Source organism: Zosterops lateralis (genome assembly GCF_965231275.1).
Source record: "Zosterops lateralis genome assembly, chromosome: 5".
Lineage (NCBI taxonomy): Eukaryota > Metazoa > Chordata > Aves > Passeriformes > Zosteropidae > Zosterops > Zosterops lateralis.
This window is the reverse complement of record NC_139766.1, coordinates 71090013-71111466: the sequence shown is the minus strand read 5'-3', so window position 1 is coordinate 71111466 and position 21454 is coordinate 71090013. Positions and strand designations below refer to the sequence as shown.

The 21454-nt window shown below is 43.2% G+C and overlaps 1 protein-coding gene across 1 annotated transcript; it reads right to left on the bottom strand.

The window, feature by feature from the left end:
• Positions 1–5050: 5050 nt before the first annotated feature.
• On the bottom strand, positions 5051–20728 carry ZGRF1 (zinc finger GRF-type containing 1). The gene is made up of 26 exons (XM_083862544.1): positions 20693–20728; positions 20493–20573; positions 20329–20385; positions 19690–19875; positions 18756–19430; positions 16223–16321; positions 15354–15459; positions 15173–15273; positions 14838–14979; positions 13407–14071; positions 12177–12315; positions 11615–11799; positions 11309–11496; positions 10587–10726; positions 10363–10509; positions 9660–9774; positions 9257–9513; positions 8639–8798; positions 7947–8024; positions 7656–7803; positions 7245–7372; positions 6843–6966; positions 6390–6566; positions 6130–6264; positions 5762–6023; positions 5051–5250 (listed from the first exon to the last, which is right to left on the bottom strand). Exons 1-26 carry the CDS (start codon positions 20711–20713, stop codon positions 5135–5137), a joined length of 4632 nt encoding a protein of 1543 aa, XP_083718670.1. The 5' UTR covers positions 20714–20728; the 3' UTR covers positions 5051–5134.
• Positions 20729–21454: the final 726 nt, after the last annotated feature.

Genomic DNA, 21454 nt, shown 5'->3' with positions numbered 1-21454 from the left:
GCGGGCGGCGGCGGCGGCGGGAGCGGCGCCCGGGGCCCGTCGGGCTGCGTGTCTGGCACACGACCCTCCTTAACACCCCTTATATACCCCGCGGGGAACAATCAAACCTACCCCCGGGGTCCCCCTGGCCCTGCCCGCCCCGCCCGCGACTCTTGTCGGGGGCGCCGCCGCCCCCCCCCGGCGGGGCCCCATTGGCGCCTCGCGCTCGGCTGGAGCGTGCCGCTAATTTATTAATGAATGGGGGCGGGGGGGGCGCCGGGCGCGGGCGGCCAATCCCCGCGCCCCGCGCGCCACGCGCGCGCCCGGGGCCGGCTCCTTTTCAGCCGCTCCGGGTATGGGCCCCGCACGGAGAGGCAGGGAGGGAGGCAGGGATAGGGGGGCTCCCCTCCGGCCCCTCTCGTTCCCGGGAGGGCTTCGCCTTCTGGGGACACTTGGCACTGCCGTAAAGGTGCGTGGTTCCATAGGCGGCTCGCTGGGGAGATGCTCCAGGGGTACGGCTGCTCCGTTTGCATCGGGCCAAAGTCGAAGTGGGGGAAAGCCCTGTGCTCCGGGCAGCTCAGTGCTGTCAAATACAGTTCACAGGCTGGAAGAGACTTTATAAAAAGACCCCAAACACCAGCTTGTCAGTGCACCAGGAAAACCTTCACTCCTTTCACCCCTCTTCCCTTCCAGCCCTCCCCCGATGGCAGAGCTTGCTGACATGCCCGGGAAGTCGGCAGGCTGGCTTTGCTCCACAGACCCCTTGGGGACACCTTCCACTATCTCAGGTTGCTTCAAGCCCTGTCCAGCCTGGCCTTGGAAACTTCCAGGGATGGGGATTCACAGCTTCTCTGGGGACCTGTGCCGGCGCCTTCCCACCCTTACAAAGAATTTCTTCCAATATCCCATCTAACCCTGCCCTCTGTCAGTGTGAAGCTGTCCCCTTTTGCCTGTCGCTTCAAGCCCTTGTCAAAGAAATGACACTGAGAACATACAAAGCTGACACCCCAGTACACTCTCCCCTCCATACGGAAACACCATCAGCAAGGCACTTTGGGTGATTTGGGCTTTGAAACAGAATTTTATTTGCAACTTCTAGAAAAGCCCAAAATAGATGAAAGAGCTGAAACCTCTGCAGAAGTCGTGCTGAGCACACCACAAACTCACACCCTAATCAGTCCCTCTGGGTTTATGGCCTTTGGGAGCCACTGGTGCCTCAATGGGTATCTCTGTGAAACATGGTAACACACTCGCCTTGCCTCCTTGCGAAAAACGAGAGGCTCGCAGGTCCCCTTTGCATCCCAGGAGAGTGATGCAAAAGGACCTTATTTCTTTCTCAGTGTCTTAAGGGGCAAAGCAGGGTACACTTGTGACAGGGCCAGCCCATCATCCCTCTTTCACCACCGTGCTTGTCAAGATTTCTGCGCTTCCATTGCTGATGCAAAGCTACAGAGATGTGAGGCAGAGGTAGCACTATGGGTGCATAACCCATTGTGATACCTTTCTGGGGCTCAGTCCAGAAAGGACTTTTTTTTCCAGAGGGTTGAGCACAAGGTGACTAAGGACAGGTCAGCTACCAAACCCTCACAGCTCTTGACAGGCGCTTGTGTGGTCTGTGGGCAGAGCAAGGGCCGAGCTGCTCGGCCAAGAGTGGTGGGGAGAGGAGGTGGCGGGGGAAGAGGGAGCGGGATCAGGAGCAGGAATGCTGCTGCCACTGTCCACCGCCTGAACTGTCCTCCAAGGGTCAAACTGTTCAACTTCAGCCCCTTTGCCAGACTCAATCCTACTTTAGGGGAACAAAAGCCCAAAGTAGGCAACGATCAAGAAATGGGAGCACAATGATTTAAGCTTACCACACAGTCCAGAAATAAAGGACACTGAGCTCGTGTGGGGGAGAGGGGGAGACCTTCAGAAAGGCTTTGTTTGCTGTAAGAAGATTGAACTCTGAGGCGACCCAATAGCCCTAAAAGTTTAGGGTCTGTGTTGCTGAGAGACCTTTGGGCACAGCCCATCCACACGTCGACCTCACAAGTTGAGAACTGGCGTTAATGGCCAGCCTGCCTCAGGTGAATGGGGGCACGACATCCCAGGAAATGTGGGGACAAAGCTGTGGGGACAGGGTGGCCTGACCCCTCCCAGCTCTGCCTCCCTCACACCCTGCAGCCTGCAGTGTCCTAAGGGTTCGGAGTCCCAGGGTGCCCTGAATCCTGTGGTGCCCAGCCCTGGGCAGCACCTACAAACCCCGAGAGTGGAGTGGTTCTGCTCATAAATGTGGTGTGAGAACATGTCCCCACACAGCCGAGAACTGGGGTGCTCTGCAGAGGGAAGAAATCAAAAGTGCTGGGGTGTGTTCCTCCACGTCCTGATCCAGGTTCCCCAACACCCCGTGCACACTGCAGCAAGAAGTGCCACAGGCAGGGACGAGATGAAGATGGGTCCCCCACCTCCCAACCTGTATGAGCACATTTGGGGTTTGTTCTGGGATCAAGGCGAGGAGGGGCGCCCCCATAAGCGCTGTCCCGGCATCCTTCCCTGGCTCCCCCAGCCCGGCCCTCATCGGGGGCCGATTGTTCCCGGCAGATTTGCATGGCAGGTGCAGGCCTGCGGAGCGATTTCGCAGTCCGGGCCCCCCCTCCCCCGCCAAGAGGGTTTTCCTCCCCCCCCTTGTGAAAAAAGGCTGCCGGTGCCTTCCTTTCCCATGAAGAAGAGAAGAAGCTTGAGGATCGCGTGAACACGCTTCAGTTTTCTTATTCTTTTCTATAAATGTGGGGAAAAGAACAGCCGATTGTGTGAAAAACCCAGTGCCTGCAAAAAGGGACATTGGCCATCCAGGCGAAGGTGCGCGAGGGAGAGCACTAATCGCTGAACCAGGAGACAAATACGATTACCAGCTCCGAGCCTTGAGTCAGAAAGTCTCATAGACTTTAAGATGTTAATCCCCAACATAATCCTTCCTTTGGCGTGTAGGAATAGCGCAGCCACAAGAGTTGTTTTGTTATTTATATTGGCGTTTAATAAAACTCAGCCAGTGGTGAATGGGCTGCCCACTCTCCAATGGTAATTAATTCCCTATTTCAGTGACCCAATTGTGCCGGGATAGAGCAGTGGGACAGTCCCACTGCCCCAACCCGCCTTTGTGCAGCTACACGGCTCTCGTGCTTCAACAGCTATGGAAACTCATTCTTTTGATGTCATTCAATGAGTTTTCCTTGGGCATCTTCTAAACTTCAAGGACCCTTTTCTTTCTCGAACGCCTGAAAAGCAGGACTAGCTTGACCACCTCTGTAGAATTTAATGGTTTGGTGAAAGGGCCTTTTGGGGGGGTTTGTGTAAGGAAAGAGAGAAAGAAAATTTGGCAGGCTGGCTATCAAACAGGGGGATATCGAAACTCGGGTGTGTCCAGCTCACTTGGCTCCTAATTTACACAGGTCTAAAAAGCCACTTTTCCTTACTCAAAATACTCAGGGGCTTTTCTTAGTCAAGGCGTTTCTAGAAGGGATTTGCCAGTGACCGATAACTCTGTTTCACTGAACTGAGTAAAGATGCAAATGGTGTTTCAAGAAGGAGTTTCCATCCAGAAAAGGGAAAAACACCTGGATATCTTTGCCCAGGAGGGGAAGAATACCAGATACCTGGAATAGGTTATCGGTATAAAGTGTGTCTGCAGGTTTATACTTTTTGATTGTGCAGTGAGGCGGGTGTAAGCGAACATGTGAAGAACATGGAGTTATCCCGCAGAGCCGCCCTGGTCCAGGCAGCCTCTTCTATGTCTTTATACACATTTCCAAAAAAAACCAAAAAAAAAACCACCCAAAAAAAGAAACCCCTTCGCAAGTCACAAACAATTCAGGATTCAACTAAGAAAACACAGAGTGAACCATATGGCCGGGGTGGCTCGAGTTGGCTGCATTTTCCCTCAGACAAAGAAGGGATTGAGAGTTGAAGGAAAGGAGAAAAAAACCCAACTTTCCGGCTGATGAAGCTGTTGTCTGGAGGCAATGATCCCAAATCTCAAGGCTTTATTCCAGGCTCCGACTGAGACGTGATATGTCATATGATTAGCATCTTTCATATTTACAAGAGTACTGCGGGCTGCCAGTCTTTAGAGAAAGGCGAGAGAAAGAAGGGGCATATGCTGAAATGGATTTAGCATTTGAAAGAGAGAAAAGAGAGCGGATAAATACACTTAAACGAGGATTTAGTTTTACTCCCGTCGAGTTCTAATGGCTTGTTGATTGAGATTTTAGGGAGCCGGGACAGAGGTGTCAGCAGTAATTTAAAGGCGCTATTCAGCCCTACCTCGGCGGAAGGAGCCGGCGCTGCCCCTCAGGGCGGAGCGGTGCCGCGGCAGGCTGGCGGGAGGGGCGCGTCACCGCCGAGGCGGCTCCCTCCGCCGTGCGCGCGGCGCCATCTGGCGGCGGCGGGAGCCGTGGGGGGCTGAGGCCGCCGGGACCGGGAAAATCGGGAAGGGGGGGGGGATATAATTCCCGGTGTGTCGGGCGCCTGTCAGAAGGGGTGACACCACTGCAGCACTGCTCACAAGCACCGTCCAGCCTAGTCTTGAACACTTACAGGCATGGGGCTCCTCCGGGCAACCTGTGCCAGTGCCTCACCAGCCTCCCATGGAAGGATTTATCCCTAATATCCCAGCTGAACCCATCCTCTGGCATTTCAAGGCATTCCTCCCTGTCCTGTCACTCCGTGCCCTTGTGACAAGTCTCTCTCCAGCTCTCTTGGAGCCCTTGTAGGCCCTAGATGGTACTTAAGATTTTTCCAAGGGGCTTTTTAATTGTTAGAGCCAAACCCCTCCCTGGATGTGACCTACCTGTAAGTATGGAAGGTGACAGAATGGTTCTGAAATACGATGGTGTTTAATCTGAAGAACAACGAAATACCACTAATACCATTAACTACACCATAAGCATAAAAGGATTTCACTTCTCAAGCAGATAAAGCCACTCTATTTATAATTAACAACCAAATAAAGTAAGACACTTTAATAATTTTTAGTCATAGGACAAGGTCAAACAGAAATATCAGTGCACTGAGATCCAAACAAAAATACCCCATATTAAATAAATACTAGATTAAAAATTACCAGAGCCATTGCTATAGACAAGCAGTTAATATTTTGCTCATGAAATCAATACATATTTTATTTTTCCTTTTTCTTACTCTGTTCTTCTTCCTCCCAATTCTCCAAGTAAGACTTGAGAATGTCATTTAGCTGCTGCTCACACTGGCTCGCATGTTGTAAGCCATTTTCCCACCCTAAAATCAGCAATAAACAGGATAATTACATCTCTCTCTACAGCATCCATCACGGAATCAGCCCCTGGCAATGCCAACATCTATTTCCCCGAGAGTATTGACTGGCTCTGATATTATCTTTGTTTGGAAAATGGCTCTTTGGAGTTCATAGTCACTAACAAGATGCTTTCTTTGATGTCACCAAGCAGGTAAAGTTCCATTGCTGGATTAAAAAAAAACAACCTTTGAGTATAAAAAGAATTTGCAGGTAAAACTGCAAATGTGCAACTTGCACATTCTTGAATTCTCTTGTAGTATATTAGATTTTCTATGTAATATCAAAAAATTGGAGTGTATATGTAATGAACATAGTGGTTGCTCTAGTGCACGTATCATAAATTTTATATACTATTATATAGTATATAAACACTATAAGGTGTATTATACATAGTCTAATTAAAGAAAATGAGTCGCAAAACTGAAATGAGTTTTTGAAAATGACTTTCACAAACCCCAGCAAAGAAACTCTTACCTTTGCAGTGGTGAATTACTCTTCCCCACAGCCTGTTCCTGCTCAGGCAGGGCAGACTCCCCACAATCAGCAGGTGCCTCTTTGCCCTCGTTAGTGCCACGTTCATCCTCTTCTCTGAGTCTATGAAGCCAAACTGCCTGGTCCTGACACACGACAGGACAATGATTTCCCTCTCAGCACCTTGGAACGCATCCACCGTGGACACCTGGACAGGCTTGACTTCAAAAGCCTCAGAGTGAACCCCACTGAGCAAATTCTGGATCTGTGGGCAAAGAAACAGGGAAGGGGAACGAGTCTGGCTAATCAGTGTATGAGTACATCGAAGAAAATGGATTTGCTGATTTTTATTATTGAATTATGATACAAACCTTATACATTTGTGATTTATAAAGGGTAATCACACCAATAGCAGCTCCTTCTATTCCACTTGCAATCAGAGACTGGATGAGCTTGACTGTAAAATGAGCTTCTGCCATGTTATAAAAGCTGTTGTCTCTTTCAATCTGGGAAGAGGGAAAAAGATTCTCAAATGAGCCCTCACCAACAGTGTCAAACAAAATGGAATGGAGGAAAACCCACAATATTGACTTTTTATAGAAGCATATATAAGAAGTGTTGAAGAACTGACTTGCTCCATGCCATGAACGCTGTAAAAGCAGAGTGTTGGAAGCCATTCCAACAAAGGAGCCCTGTCCTCCTCAGAGATTCCATCCACAAGGTTCCCGTTGTAGAAGAGCTCGTTGGCGATGGAGCTGAGGGCAGGGTGACAGCGGTACTGTGTCCGGAGGAGAATTGGGCTGTGTCCCTAAAAAATGACAGAGAAATTAGGACTGGGAAGAGTTCATGTGGATGGAACTTGGAGCAACCTGGTCTAGTGGAAGGTGTCCCTGCCTATGGTAGGAGGTTGGATTTTGGTGACCTTTGAGGTGCCTTCCAACCCAAACCATTCTGTGATTTTATGATATTTTGCAATGGTGAAACCCTGATCCTCTGCCACCTGAACCAGAATTCCCCATGTGGCTTCAGGAGACCTACAATTCCACTCTCCACGTTTTCCAAACGTGTGTTTAGCAGCACCTACCATTAAGCAGAGCCGGTCAAAGAGAGTCTGCTCCAATCCCTGGTCATGAACACTCTCAGACCCTTGAACAGTTGGTGGCAGCTGCTTGGGGTCTCCAACAAGGACAAGCTTTTCACACTGAAACCTAAATAAGAATATGAACAAAACAAGAAAAAAAAGTGTTCTAAAAAGGATGTTAAAATGTTCATAACCAAAGCGTGTGATGTGTTCCTGTATCACACTGCTTCCCATCAGCCTCCATTCTCCACCCCAGTTTAATAACACCTAAGGACAGGCCTCAATTTGAAATCACTCTTCTTGCTCTCCAAGGCAAGACCTTGGGGCTCATGTTCTCAGGAAGGTGTGGAGTTTGGCACTACTTGGACCCTGTGTCCCTGCTGGAGCCCCATGGGAAGGCTGTACCTGGCGATGGGAAGGAGAGAAGCAGGTTCAGTCATCTGACTGCACTCATCCAGCATCACCACTGGGAACCTGAGCGCGTTCAGACACGGGAAAGGGCAGGCGGCACACGTCGCTCCAACCACCTTCACCTTCCGTGAGCGAGGAGAAAACGGGCAGACAAAAAGTGAGGATCATTTCACAGTCAACCCCTGTGCAGCACGTAACTATAGCAGGAGTATACACCTAAATTTATTTCTAGAAACAGGACACTAAGCTGTACCTAATTAGGTGGAATCAAACCTAACATTCACTTTATATTTCCAAAGCAGGAGCTTGGCAGGTGTGAGAGGGGATTCCCAGTTTTCATTTGCTGGGCCTTGTGGCTAAGACACAGCAAATCCCTGCTTTCCCATCACGTCCCTTTGACTGTACCTGTTGCAGAATAGTTTTATTGGTCCCCAGTTTATGCTGCTCAATGCTCTTCCTGACATACATTTTTTCAGCTGGAGTCAAATCTTCTTTCAGGAGAGCAAGTAGCTCTTTCAGCTGCTCATTTTCATTTCCTGAGCCTGCATGTAAACTTCAAAGATTTTGTAACATAGATTACAGTAACTGAAAATAGCAGTACTTGGAAAAATAACCATACTTTATACATAACAGCAATTTACAACAATGTATTAACCTATCCCAAATTGCTTCAGATCCCTCCAAGAGGTTTCTTACCTATGGGGAAGAATCGCTTTCGTGATTTTCCTTATACTTCCCACTCTTACAAAATCCTCAAATCCAAGATCGAGCAGACTTTAAAGAAAAAGAGATGATAAACATTAGAGAAAGGGAAAAAAGAAATATTGGAAGCTTTAAAAGTGGTTTCAAAAGACACATCAGAACACTGAGGAACACAAACTTCAGAGATTAATGAGATGAAGTACCTCAGTAATTCAAAAAAGTCAAAATAAATTACCTCATATTGATTTGCCTCAGAAATGCTTAATGCCTTGATGATTCCTCTCATAGTCTTCCATATGTATCTTCCCTTCCTTTTTCCTTCCAAACTATGGGTTTATTTCATGCTAACTTCATGCTGAATTTTCACAAATCTGATTCTCTCTGCTCCTCCTTCCCCTACTGCTACATCCCAAAGATTCCTGAGCAGTATCACTTTCTCACAATGGATTTTAATAGTACATTTGATGAGAGTAGAGCCTAAAGTAGTCTCCTATAAATGTTTTATGTAGCTTCCACTCTTTTAATTGTGCAAAAGAGGTAAAATTAAAGCCTGTGTGTGGCATTTTTAGGGAAAGAAATCAATCTTTTTAACATGTTTTACAGGAAATACCAACACAATTTTCACTACCAACGTAAGTGCATTATTGGCTTTGGAAGAAGAGCCCTTTAAAGCCTCAGTAACCCACCCCAGCAGTATCCTGTCCACAGCAACGTTGGTGGAAGAAGCAATGAGAAGTTTCCATGGAGTTGCCCTTGAACCCTCTGTAGCTTCTCTGCTTTCAAAGAGCTGCACGAGGAACAAGATCACCACAGACAGCAAGTAGCTCTTGCCAGCTCCAAAAACACCTGGTATTTTGGCAGAAAAAAACCCCAAGTTACAAGTGAGAATTTCCTAGAAAGTTGGAATCAATTGCTTTAACTTCAGTTATGCTGTGATTCCTCTAAAAACATTGCATGGGCTTGCTTCAGCAGCTTCCTGTATCCAGAGGCAACTTTACACTTAAAAAAAAAAAGCTAATAAATGATAAAAAGTGGTTTTTAATATGAAAAGAAAGAAGCAGAAGACATTAAATAACTCCGATTTTGTGTATAGATATTTCTAGGCAAAATCTCCTATGCTTCAGTGAAATCCTGCAAAAGGCAGAATGAAATTTTAAGGGGCAAAACCTCTGTGCTGACAGAATGGGTGTATCAATGTCAGTCATTATCATGATTCTGGCATTTCATATTAATGGCATTTCAAATTAATCAACATTTTTGCAGACACACAATAGCAGCAAATGTCACAATTCTTGGCTGTGTACCGCGTATGATTGTGATGGGGAAGCTCCGATGTTCTTCCCCTGGTTTGGGGTTTTCACAGGTCATCATCTGAGCCACGTGAATCAGGGATGCTGCTTGGTCTGGGTTCAGGGAAAACCTTTGGATCATCTCTTCAGCCACTCCCACTGCCACTTCAGAGCTCACAGGGCCAGACATCGTTGAGCATTTCAGGCTCATGGCAGGTGGAGTAAATTTCCTTTTGTCAACTCTTTTCACAGCATTTTCAGAGTTAAAATTCCTAAGAAAACAAAAAATAGCCAAAAGTCCTGATAGGATATAATTTGTATCTCCTTATATATTATATAATTTGTAGGTTCTGATATTCCTACACTGGACTGCTGCTGTTTTATGACCTGCTCATAGTATCACAGAACAGTGACTCACATTTTCAGGAGATATGGGATCAGTGGTAACGTGGATGGATTGAAGTGCTCCTCCATGTTCCTTAAGGATGCCAGTTCACTACTGGCATTACAAACCAGCAAGGCATGAACACACACTGGAAAGGCCACAGAAAAACAAAATGAGAAAGAAATGAAATGAACAAAAATATCAAATCAGCTAAATAAATAAATAATAAATTATAAAATGCCAAAAGAGTAATTAACTGATTTTATCTTCTTCATTCACAAAACAAAACAACCCCAAAGCTTTGACTCAATTCAACAGCAAAACCAAGAAACTTTTGCAGAATCACAGACTTAATACGTGGCTATAAATATAAATATAAATATTCCAGTGAATCGTTTGAGGTTTCTGTATTTTGTTTTTCAAGGACAGTAAAAACATACTCCTTTTACTTACACTCTGTCAGGCAACTTGCATTGTATATCATAATACATAATTTACTACTTTCTTTATATTGTTCTCATTTCTTCCCCACCCATTTGGAAATTGCCAGTTACTTTGCAGGTTTAATTGCATTAATTACTGTCTTCAAATTATATGTTCAAACACAAAAGGAAAAAAACCACTGTGAATTAAATCCTGTACAAGATTTGAGAAATTCTAAACTCATCCTTCATTGCTGGATGGATTTCTCCCTAGTTGTTTCCCAGAGTTCTGAATGATTTGCTGTGGAACTCACTGTTTGATCTCCAGTTGGAGGGACTGTAGCCTTTCAGTGGTAGCAATTCTATTTCATTGTTGGAGGATGGTCCAAAGAAAGCACTGCTTGCAATGAAAGTATCGATGGGATCAAAGTTCAGAGTCTTTGAAACAACCCAGATGTCATCTGCCCAAAAAAATACAGAGTCCTCATAAGCTTCTCCTCCTGCCACCTTTTAAACCTGATGTTTAGTGTGCGGTCACCTTTGCTGTAGAGAGAAGAATGCTCCTTTCTGCTGAGTTTCAGATATAATTTGGGTTTGGAATCACCATCAAAGCTGGCAGGTGTATTCATAAATTTCTTGAATTTACTGTACCGCTGTGTTGAAATTTCAAAGGCTTTCCTGGGAAATTGTAATTAAAAAAAAAAAAAAAAAAAGAAAAAAAGAAAAAAAAAGTATGTAAACAATTGGCACATTTTAGATTTGGCACCAAAAATAAGAAACTTCCACAGGTTGGACCAAGTGGGTGCACATCATCTTACATTAACAAGTTTTAAATACATCTGTCTTGACTGCAAAATTCTCTTGCACTCAGCCACAATTAAATTGTTTGCTCTACAGTTAAACAGCACGGAGTAGCCTTTGAGATGACTTCTGGCATTAAAGTTAGAATCTTGAAGAGAATAAACCAAATTCTCTTACTGAAGATTAAATGAACAATAATTCAAATGCAATAGTTGTAACATTATGCAATTGATCGAGTTGCTGGTCAGCAGTTTTGATTCTTGCTAAAAAGAAATACCATTGCTATAAATATTTTTCCTTCACTAATTTAGCTCTTGCATTTCTTTACAGAAAGAATTTCTTTACTCTTTAAATATAGAGAAAACATGTTAAATCCTGCTGGAATGCTGAGCTACTGGAATATTCATAAATCTTGAATTCACACAGCAGTTGAGAGAAGTGCACAGCATTTCAGGATACCTCACCAAAAGCTGGCATTCCTCATAGACAGCAATCTTTTGATTCCTGAGGTATGTCCCAATACTTTTTGTGTCATGGAGCACTGCACTCGGTCTGGATTTTGTCTCTGTGAGGTTCACATCTTCAATCCACTTGAAAAAGGAACATTGCTCAGCTTTTGGGGCATCACAGGCATAGAACAAACGACCCTGCAAGAGAAGGGAGAGGGGAAAAAAAGTCCATGAGCACTAAAACAAACAAGAAAAAAAGAGAAAGCAATGGATACTTTCACCCCCGAAGTGTGAAAACACAAGGAATAAACAGCACCTTGTTTTGACCTTCTTTTTTAACCATCACCAGCTTAGCAGGGTGCATGTGGTTGCAGAGTGGAGCACAGCTCCCTTGGCTCTGGCTTTGCCCATCTTTCACTGCAGTGTAAAATGAGATATCCACTTTGGAGAGGGCATTGTGCAGCCTCTGTGCCAGCTCAAACAGCATTATGTTCAATTGCTCTTGGGAGGGAAAGGAGAACAGAATCGTCAGCACAGCCTTAGATTGCTTACACAGGTACACAACATTCAAACAGATGTGTTTTCATTGGAAGATTTCCATCCCAAACCAAAATATTTCATGAGTCCTAAAAGAAACCGGGTGACCTGCAAAATCCACTTATTCCAGAGAGGGGAAAAAAAGGCTTAGGAATCTTCAGGCTGGAAAACAGCCCTGAGGTTACATAGTTGGAATAGAAGTGTACTGTCTTTTTGGTTTGTCTTTGCAATTTTGGGTACACACTGAATATACTTCAGTATATCTATAAAAAATGAAATGCACCCTGTTGTTTTACCAGGCAATGTTTAAAATGACAGCATTTCACAGAGCAGAGACTTACCTGTCAGAGCAGCTTTAAAAACCTGTTTGTAGTGAGTGTGAGACTGAAACACAGCTGGGATGGATATCTTTCTTTTAGGAAGATTGGCATGTTTCACTTTATCCACAGGAGGAAAAGACAACTCAGAAATTGTTATGTCCTAAAAAGACCCAGGAAGAGACCATTAAAAACTCTGAGACCTTGAATGAGACACATTTTGCAGATTTGTAAAAACAGATTTCTCCAGAGCTTGGGCTGCCAATTAGGGTGCACTAACTACAAGGTTAAAATCTGCCCCTTGCCAAACAGCCTGCATTTATAATAACACAGATAATACTTCCAAAGGCTATAGAGTAAATTAGGTAGTTCAAAACCATGTTTTGCAGCACTAGGCATGGGGAAGGAATATACTGCCTCCCCTCCAATTTTTAACACCATTTTTGAAAAAAAAAAAAAAAAAAAAAAATATTTTCACAGATACAAATTAATTAAGTCTTCATAAGCTTTTAAAGCCTAGTATATATGGATTTTACATATATATATGTATGTATAAAAACACACACAATGTGTATAGCAGTGTATATATGAAATATATTAGTTATTTCCTCACCTCTTCTTCACAAAAATACTGTACTAGACAGTTTTAAAGAACCAAAAAACTTAAAAAAAAGATAAAGAATTAACATTTTCTTCAACTCTCAAAACCATTTGACAACTTTAAAAACTTGACTTGTGGTTGGTTTTGTGTTTTCCCCCAATTTACTCCATTTCTCTATTGGTCACAAACAGCTATGCTAAATTTTTAGTGCTTATTCGGTGCCATAACTTGACTTTTACACAACTGAAATGGAAGGAATTTATAATACTTTGAAATCCAAGACTATACCTTGAAGCAAAAATAGGTGTTCACTAAAAAGAGGCTGATACCATAATTAAGAAAAAACCCTTTGTGCACGCCATTTCTTACCAATTACAGATGTCAAAACAGCCCAGCAGCTTTTCTTTCACCTTCCTGCCATGAACATCCAGATTAAAAATCTAAATCTGGCACTGTGTGTGCCAAGGAATTTCCTTTACAAAGATCAGTCACGGCACTTTAAAAAAATACTTTTTTGTGTTACTGCGTTGGTAGAAACATTTCATCCAATCATACTGATTATATCTTGCAGGAAATCAGATAAATGCACTCCCTTTGGCCAGAGGAATGTGTTTGTGTCAGTGATAGCTGTGTCTGCCTGAACAGTTACACACCTGGCCGTCTCCTGTTCTGGCGTGGCAGCTCAGGTGACTCAACACCTTTTGTGTGGCCTCAGCCAAAGGCGTCTGCCTTAAGTGCAGGGAAAGGACCTTCCCCTCTGAAACCAGAGCTTGGTGGATGGTGTTTGCAGCCCTGGAGTGTTCCCCAGGCGAGCTCCTGGCTGGCAGCAGCAGTACAGAACTGGGAGCACTCGGACTCCCGGCTCTGCCCTCTCCTGTGTCACCTGGCAGCATTCCAAGGACACTCTGAGCACAGATGTCATCATCCTCCTCCCCATCAGCGCTGTTGTCAGGGTTCAAATCACACTGAGCACTGCTTTGATACTTCAGCCACTTGCTTTGTCTGTGTTGGGAAGTCACATTAGGGAGCACTGGTGGCACAGATCCCCTTTGTCTGTCTTCCGTGTACTCTCGAAACAGGGAGGTTTCAGAATTCCTGTCCTCGGGGCCAGCAGCACTCCTAGGAAATGCCACTGACTTGCTGCACAAATTGTTTCCTGAAGAGCCCAAAGATTGCTGGACCTCCTGGCTCTCAGTGGGGTAAACCATGTCAGGAATCTGGTTGGTGGCAGGAAGAGTGACAAATGCAGTTCGTGTTTTCATCATGGGCTTGGACTGTGGGAGGCTGCATTCCTCTGGAGAGCTGGATTCCTCCCGGGCTGTGGGGCAAACACAGCTTACAAGCAACTTGCAGCACCAAGGGATGGTGCTTCAGATGGACAAAAAGGAAGGAATTCTAAGTTCTTCCTTTTACAGCCTGTCTTCTAACTGAGAAGCTCTCTGGATTGTTCCTGTGCAGTATTACCCTAAACGATGGATTTTTGTGTGATTCTTTTAATTAGTTTTAACTCTTTGAAATCTCCACATTCAGAACACATTATGTAGCCACTCTGCTCATATACAAGACCATTATTTAAACATGGTTGTGTCCTGGAGGTCATTAATCTGATGTCACTGACAGCTGCCAACTAGAAAACACCCATTTTTAATGGTCTTTAATTAACATTTGCTGCTTTTTGCAAAAGACAACCCACAAACCTATGAATTAATATTAAACAATGCAGATAAATAAGCTCTTAGTACCAAAAAAAGCATCCTTTTGACTAAATTAATTATCAATAGTGACAGTTACAGATAGGTGTCAAATGGGTGAGGGTCAGAGGGCAGCTGAATAGGGAAGGAAACTAAAAGCAGACAAATAATAACATAGGTATAATTTAGAAGCTTAGCTGAAAGCCTTTTTGCCCCAAACTAGAAGCTGTTTTTCCTTTATAGAACTGAATCCCTCTATTAAAGTCTCTTTCACGAGAATATAATTGGCAGAGTAACATCCTATGATAGCCCAATTCATTGTGCTTCAAGAATCCTCAGCGATTTTTCAGCTAAAACACTGTGAGGTGCCAATATAAAACTGTAAATTCTTACTGAAAAAAAAACCTGGGAGTTTTGGTTCACTTGGTAAGATCCCACTGGTCAGGGGCTCCCAGATGTCTCCACCAGTCTCATTTTCCCAAGGTGGAGAAATTGTAGAGTCCGGAAAAAGTGGGGAAGTCCGTACTGGTGAAATCTACAGGTGAAGAATTAACATGGCAGTGAATGACTGGATTAGAGGTCTTTTATCAGTATTCTCTCTCTCATTATCCTAAACAATTGAAATGCCTCTCAGAATGGAGATAAAACAGCTTCAAAAAGAAGGAATTGTCACAGGAATACAGAGGAAATAAAGCAAAAAATATCTGCAAGAGACAGTCAATCCCCACCTTGCCAGGCTCCCAGGCAGTCCAGTGTGCTGGTCTCAGCTCAGAGGGTGAGTGTGGCATTGCCCAAGGTGGCACTTCAGGACACACATCCAATCCCAGTGCTGGGAAAACATGGGAAGCACTGAGGTCATGCAGAAGTTTTGAGGCCAATCACTGCCCTTCTCCTTTTACTTTCACTTACAGGATTGATTTATTCCTGGCTCTTCAATAACATCAGGCTTCATTTGCAAATTCCCTTCTCTGATAATGTCAACGTCATCCTCATGAAGGCTCCTGGAACCTGGAGACTTTATTAAAAAAAAAAAAAAGCATAAGCAAAAACTTGATAGAAATTAAACTATCTTCTTTTTTTTCAAAGTGCAACTGATCAAAGGAGCAGAAAAAAACCAAGTCACACATTACGAAGCTTCTATGACAAAGGTAAGTAAAAATAATTGATTTCAATATGATTGTGGCAGTTTAAAAATGAGCTATTTCTTACCCTAAACTGACAGGATACTTTCTTGCACTAAGGTTAGTAAGGATAACTGAACAAAAAAAAAAGTTTTACCTGTCTGAAGTCATAAAGGTCATAATTCCTTGATAAGAGGGGTGAGAAAAATGTCTCAGCTGCAAAGTCCTTGTTCTCCGAGTGTTGCTGCCATCCCAGCTGGGAGCATGGAGCTCTCAACATGACCTCACTAGATGCTGATCCTTTCACTTGGTGCCCTTGGAAGGCAACAGGCTACACAATGCATTGGAATCATCACTAACAAGATGTAAAAACTGCTCTGCAACTATCTACAGTCAATATAGGTACTTACACATACAACAAAAATAATCTGTTGACACTGCAGAAGAGAAGCAAAAAAAAAATCTGAGTTTTTTTTTTTCTTTGTAATTTGAGTTTAAAACTCTCCCAGAAAACTTCCTGCAGTGAACTGTACTAAAAGTTACAAGAACTGGTTAAAATTCATTAGGACTTAGTGCAATGCATTACAATTAGCAAACCATTTAACTGAAATTTAGGAAACACTGTTAAATTATAGTTCAGCTGCACAGAAATGGTACCTTTGGTTGCCAGTCAGATGTCCCAGGGTCTCTCTGGGCTGCTGCTCTTGGTACAATATATGCCTCTGTCTTCTGTAATAAACTGTCCACACAGTTGGGCTGCATAAGAAAGTACAAAAACCTGATTAGTCTAACAATTTAACAATCATTTAAAGTGAAAATTTAGTCTAAGAAATGTCTTGTATTTATACAAAGGAAGCCTATTCAGTTACAGCCTTTTTATTTGGAAGGACCATCCATGTCAGGATAAGCAAACTATGTTTGCTTTTCAAACAGAACAGGAGAAAGGGAAGCATTTCTAAAATCTTTCTTTAAGCTTTAGATGGACTGAAAAATAAAAAAAGGCTGTTAATAGCACTAGATAAAATAATCAGTGTGAATTCTCAAACACAAACAGTTTTCCCAGTGTATTTCAACCCAAATGCTAAAATTCCAAGGAAAGCCATGCATTTAAAAATATAGTGAAAAAAAAGGTGGTAAAAGATGGGGTAGGGAAGGAGAAGTACCAGACATATATTAATGGAATATTAAACATCACTAAATACTACAATTTTCATTAAGTTTCTTGTCATACAAGAGGCCTCCTGGATATTGTCAAGATCACATCCTCTATTTATTACCAGCTTCATAAACAATGTCTCTAAGCAATTTGCAGCTCAACCTCTATGGTTCCATAAGCCGAGAATTTTATTCCAGGAGCCAGGTGGAAAATGAACTTATCTTGTACAGATAAACATATGTAGTCAAAAACTGGTTACCATAAGGCCAGGAGAATCAAAGTATGAACAGGAAGATGCCTGTAAACTTTCTGAGTAAGGCATTTCTGTAAACTCTTTTATAGCTACAAGAGATGGAAAAACACAGTGAGTTACAGTAAATAGTCTGGGGGTTTTTTCACATAAAAATATCTGAATATTTACAGCTCTTGCAAACTTTACCCATGCAACAAATCCCACAGTTAGAGTTTAGTTGAATGAGAGCAAACAGAGACAGACTTGGCACTCACAATGTCGCTTCGAACAGTAAAAACTGCATGAGGGAACCTACATAACACATCACTCTAAAAGTATTTCTAAATATGAGGAGAAATGAGAGAAATCAAACAGGTACATACAGAATCCAGTTTACAATACAAGCTGACCTAACCTTCATCCTTCTCAGGGGGTTCAAGGGCCTCCTTAGAAGTGTCTGTTTCACAGAACACGCTGGCATTTTCCTCCATCTTTTGCAAGCTCTCTAATGCTGTGCTATGCTGAGTCAAAGCTCTCAGAAGAGCAATATCATTCACCAAAGCAGGGAGTCCTGAGGAATTCTCAGCCACTGCTGTGCCTTTCAGGCAATCCAGCCCTATTGTTTCTCCTTTGCAGGCTTCATGAGAAGCAATTATGCCCTCTGCATTTTCCAACACAGTTTCTTCTAGTGCTGTTTCCTCTGGAGATGAATAGCCTGTTCCTAAAGGATCTGATCTTTGTGACAAAGCCAGCAGAGGGCTGCCTGGTTTAATGTCATCACTCTTAGCACCCCAGAATTGCTCTGAGCCAACATCTGGGGATTCCATGCATCCAAGCTGTGTCACTCCTTCCTTGTCCTTTTTGTTCATGGCAGAAATTATTCTGCTGGGAGGAATACCTGGAAGACTTCCAGTTGCCTCAAACACTCTGGTTTCAGGGTGACATTCATCAACATTGGTGTCACCAGGCAAGAGATCAGAGTGCTGGATTTTTATCCAGGATGTGCCATTAATGTTGAGTGCTGCAGAGCCATCCAGATCCTCCTCTTTGTTTGTGGCTTCACAACTTGATTGACTCTCATTGATCTCTTCTGTGGTGCATCCATCACCTCGAAGTTCCACTTTGGTTCTGGTCTGGTTTGCAGCATCTTCTGCAGTTCTCCTGGCACCACTGTCACAAAACTGGGGTGGTGTACCCCTTTCTCCATCAGAATTTGAACATTGGACTTCATTTTTGCTGTGTGTCTCTACTTCACAGCATGAATGAGGCTTCAAAGGAGGCCTCGAGGCAGCATCTTGTGCCACATCATCTCCCTGTAAGCAACCTGGGCTCCATGAAAGCCTGTTTCCCTCAGAGAACTCCTTCCCTTCTCTTTCACACAAATTTTCATTGCCTATGTCACTAAAATCAAAAGTCTCCATCAGGTTAAAGTTAACCTCCATCAGTTCCCCATCAGGACTACAGTCTGTGCCCTGCAGACTGAATTCCTCCTTCACAATTCCAGCTCCAGTCAATGTCACATCCCCAGAGAGCTCTGGGTCACTAGACACTCCCTCTGCATTTTGTCTTGGATGAAGCTCACTCTGCATCTTCACAGAGAAATCCTCCCTAAGACTGTCAGTCCCTGAGTGCTCCCTGTATCCAAAAGGATTGTTTTCAAAGGTACTTGGACTTGCTGAACATGAAATGTCACCTGAGGATGGGACAAACTCACTGTCACTCGTTCTACTTACAGTGGACTCAGGTAGGAAGTAACTATTTGTTCTGCAGTGATCTTGTAAATCTTGACTTAAATAATTTACCTTTTTGTCATGTCTCTGTCCTGTGACTCCTTCACCATAAGGCTGCTCAGCTGACTCTGGAAGGGACTGAGCATTCCAGTCCTTTTCATCATTTACAGTTCCCTGCAGAAAAGGCAGGTGCTGAGGATCTGGAACAAGTCCTTTGGCAGGGTCGCCTGAAAAAGCAGGTAGGACGGGGCTTTTTTTGTCACATAAATCTGCATTTTCTGCTGCCTGAAACCTGGAAGGACAACCAGTGACTCCATATGTTTGCTCTGTGTGTCTTTGTGCTGGTTTAGACTTCAGAAGAGCAATTATCTGTGCTGTGCTCCTGATGTGGTGGGACACTGCCCCGGGACCAGTGTGCCCCGGAAGGAGAGGAGGTTCTGGCTTCACAACAAACTGACTGGAGTTCTGCTTCTCTGTCTCCTCACAGCTGTCACTAAAGGGAGCTGAAAGCAGTGAGGACATAGACATTTGGTCTCTGCCATTGTCCCTCCATCCCTGTCCCTGACAGCCCGCAGAGGGATTTGTTTCTGCATCCTTCTTGCGAATCGTGGAAAATAATGGAGAGCTGACATAAAACTTGGATGGGAAACTCCCTTGGCACTCTTTAGATAAAGGCAACACTGTTGGTTTTTCTTCATCTTCCATGGCTGGCATTTTCTTCTCAACTTGGCGTGGCCCTTGGAACCCCTAGGAGAGAAATGTTCAATTAAATGCTGAAAATGGGGCACACTCCATGAACAAACGGCCTGAAAATATATCCTGATCAAACCCACAGGAGGATTCCACAGGGGCAGAGAAACAACCTCAAGCCCATGTGATTTATTATTATATTCACCACTTATGATGGTAAATCTTCACAAATATGGGTTCATATTCACAAACATTTGCCCCTTGTGTTTTATAATGCATGCAAACATTATAAACACATTTTGGAACAAAAACACACCGTGACCTTCCTTTTCAGGCCCACAGGGAGATGTCTTGGGGGCAGAACACCAAATTTTACACCATTTCTCTCCACTGCTGGAGTTTCTGCTTTCTTGGGCTGGTCTTCAGAGGGCTTTTCACTCACTTTGACTGCTTCAACTGTGATTAAATATCGTTCACTTTCAAAATCATCTCCAGGAGTCACCTGGGAAAGAGAGAGCAGCACAGTATAGATAATAATACCACATAAGAAACAATATTATATGGTTTTATTTTAAATAAATATAGTCTTTTAAGTACTTTCATGTAAAAAATCCAGGTTCTTACACCTGCTATATCACAAATACCATGTAATACTTTTATTTATACATATATTCTAAAAAGCATTAGCACTTAGCTTCAATGGTTAATTCATATATCACTGCAATACACTGCTTTTAGCACAAAGGAAGAAAAATTCCATGAAACCTTCTGGACAAACAGTAAGATCTGTTAATAAACAGAAGCTGTTCTCCCTTTCCATTATTTGAACTGTAGCAAGGTTTTATATCAACAACAAGGAAAATTACTGATTTGGCTACCAAAGAAGTGTTTGAAATGCTGCCTGAAAAGCAAACTGCAATCAGATATAAAAATAACAACTCTGAACAAAATATACCTGAGATTTTATAAAAATATTCTCCAGACATTGTCCTTTATCATCAAACAAGGTAGCCTGCAATATAAAAATAAGATTTTAAATAACCAGTTACTGCACAAACCAACCAGACTGCCACTGGCAGATGATATCAAATCCAACAGTGTTAAATCTAATTTTTTCACCTGATTTCTGCCAGTTCTAACCCTCAGAATTCCATCTTGCCATGTTTTGGATTTTTTCATCTTTTGGTGAGTGTATAACACCTGTTTTAAATATGCAAAATATTGATAAAATAAGAAGTAAGAAAAGGTTCAAATATTTCAGCAGCTATAGTCTTTAAACTTACTCCTGCTTAATTGCAAAGTGTTAAAAAATCACTCACAGTAAATTCTTGAGAGGCCATTGCTTTGGCAACACAGTCATCCAACAGCTTATTCCACAAATATCCACATCTTCCCCCAGCCTGAGAGACAGGGAAATGGTCAGGATGCACCAGAGCTGGGAAGGACAATAAATTACTTTTTTTTTTTTTTTCCCTCAAAAGAAAAGAACTTGATGCAAGACAGTATCAAACCAGTGAGGTAGGGCTGCTGTGGGCATTTTAAAGAGAAACCTCAAAAACAATCTAACAGACTGCCAGTAAAAAAAAAATATCTTTTTTTAATAGATGTTAAGATATTTTCCAGCTTTTAGGTGAATTCATTCAATTAAATTAATGGCTGGCAACTCTTATTCAGTATTACCTGAATTAAAATCCCAAAAGTTTACTTGCAGGTTAAAACCAAAAACACCCACAAAAACCAAAATCACCAAAACACCAGAGAAGCCGTTACCAGGATGATTTTGCCACAGGTCTGGAGTTGGTCATGCATGTTCAGCTCATGCAAAGAAAATAACTGAACTCTCCAAACCAACTCCCCGTGAAGCCAAACCTCTTTGCATATTTGAAGTTCGGCCGCGAGATATTTCAAAATCAATTTTTATATACTCTTTGGGTTGGTGAGAAACAGTTTATATGACGAAAAGGGGAAAGATTTTCTCGCTGTTTTTCTTCTGGTTGCCTCCTTGAGCGCTTCATAAGGTGAAAATCCTTGGAGGCGCCTTTTAGGACAGAGTCATTCCTTAAGTTCTGAGAGCAGCGGGA

Excerpts from the sequence above, each read along its gene's own strand:
- ZGRF1 (XM_083862544.1), bottom strand. The coding sequence starts at position 20,713 with ATGGCCTCTCAAGAATTTACT. Across the intron at positions 15,274-15,353 it reads GCCAGGAATAAATCAATCCT|CACTGGGATTGGATGTGTGT; the intron begins GTAAGTGAAAGT and ends ATGTTTTCCCAG. Across the intron at positions 9,775-10,362 it reads CTCCAACTGGAGATCAAACA|TGTGTGTTCATGCCTTGCTG; the intron begins GTGAGTTCCACA and ends TGGCCTTTCCAG.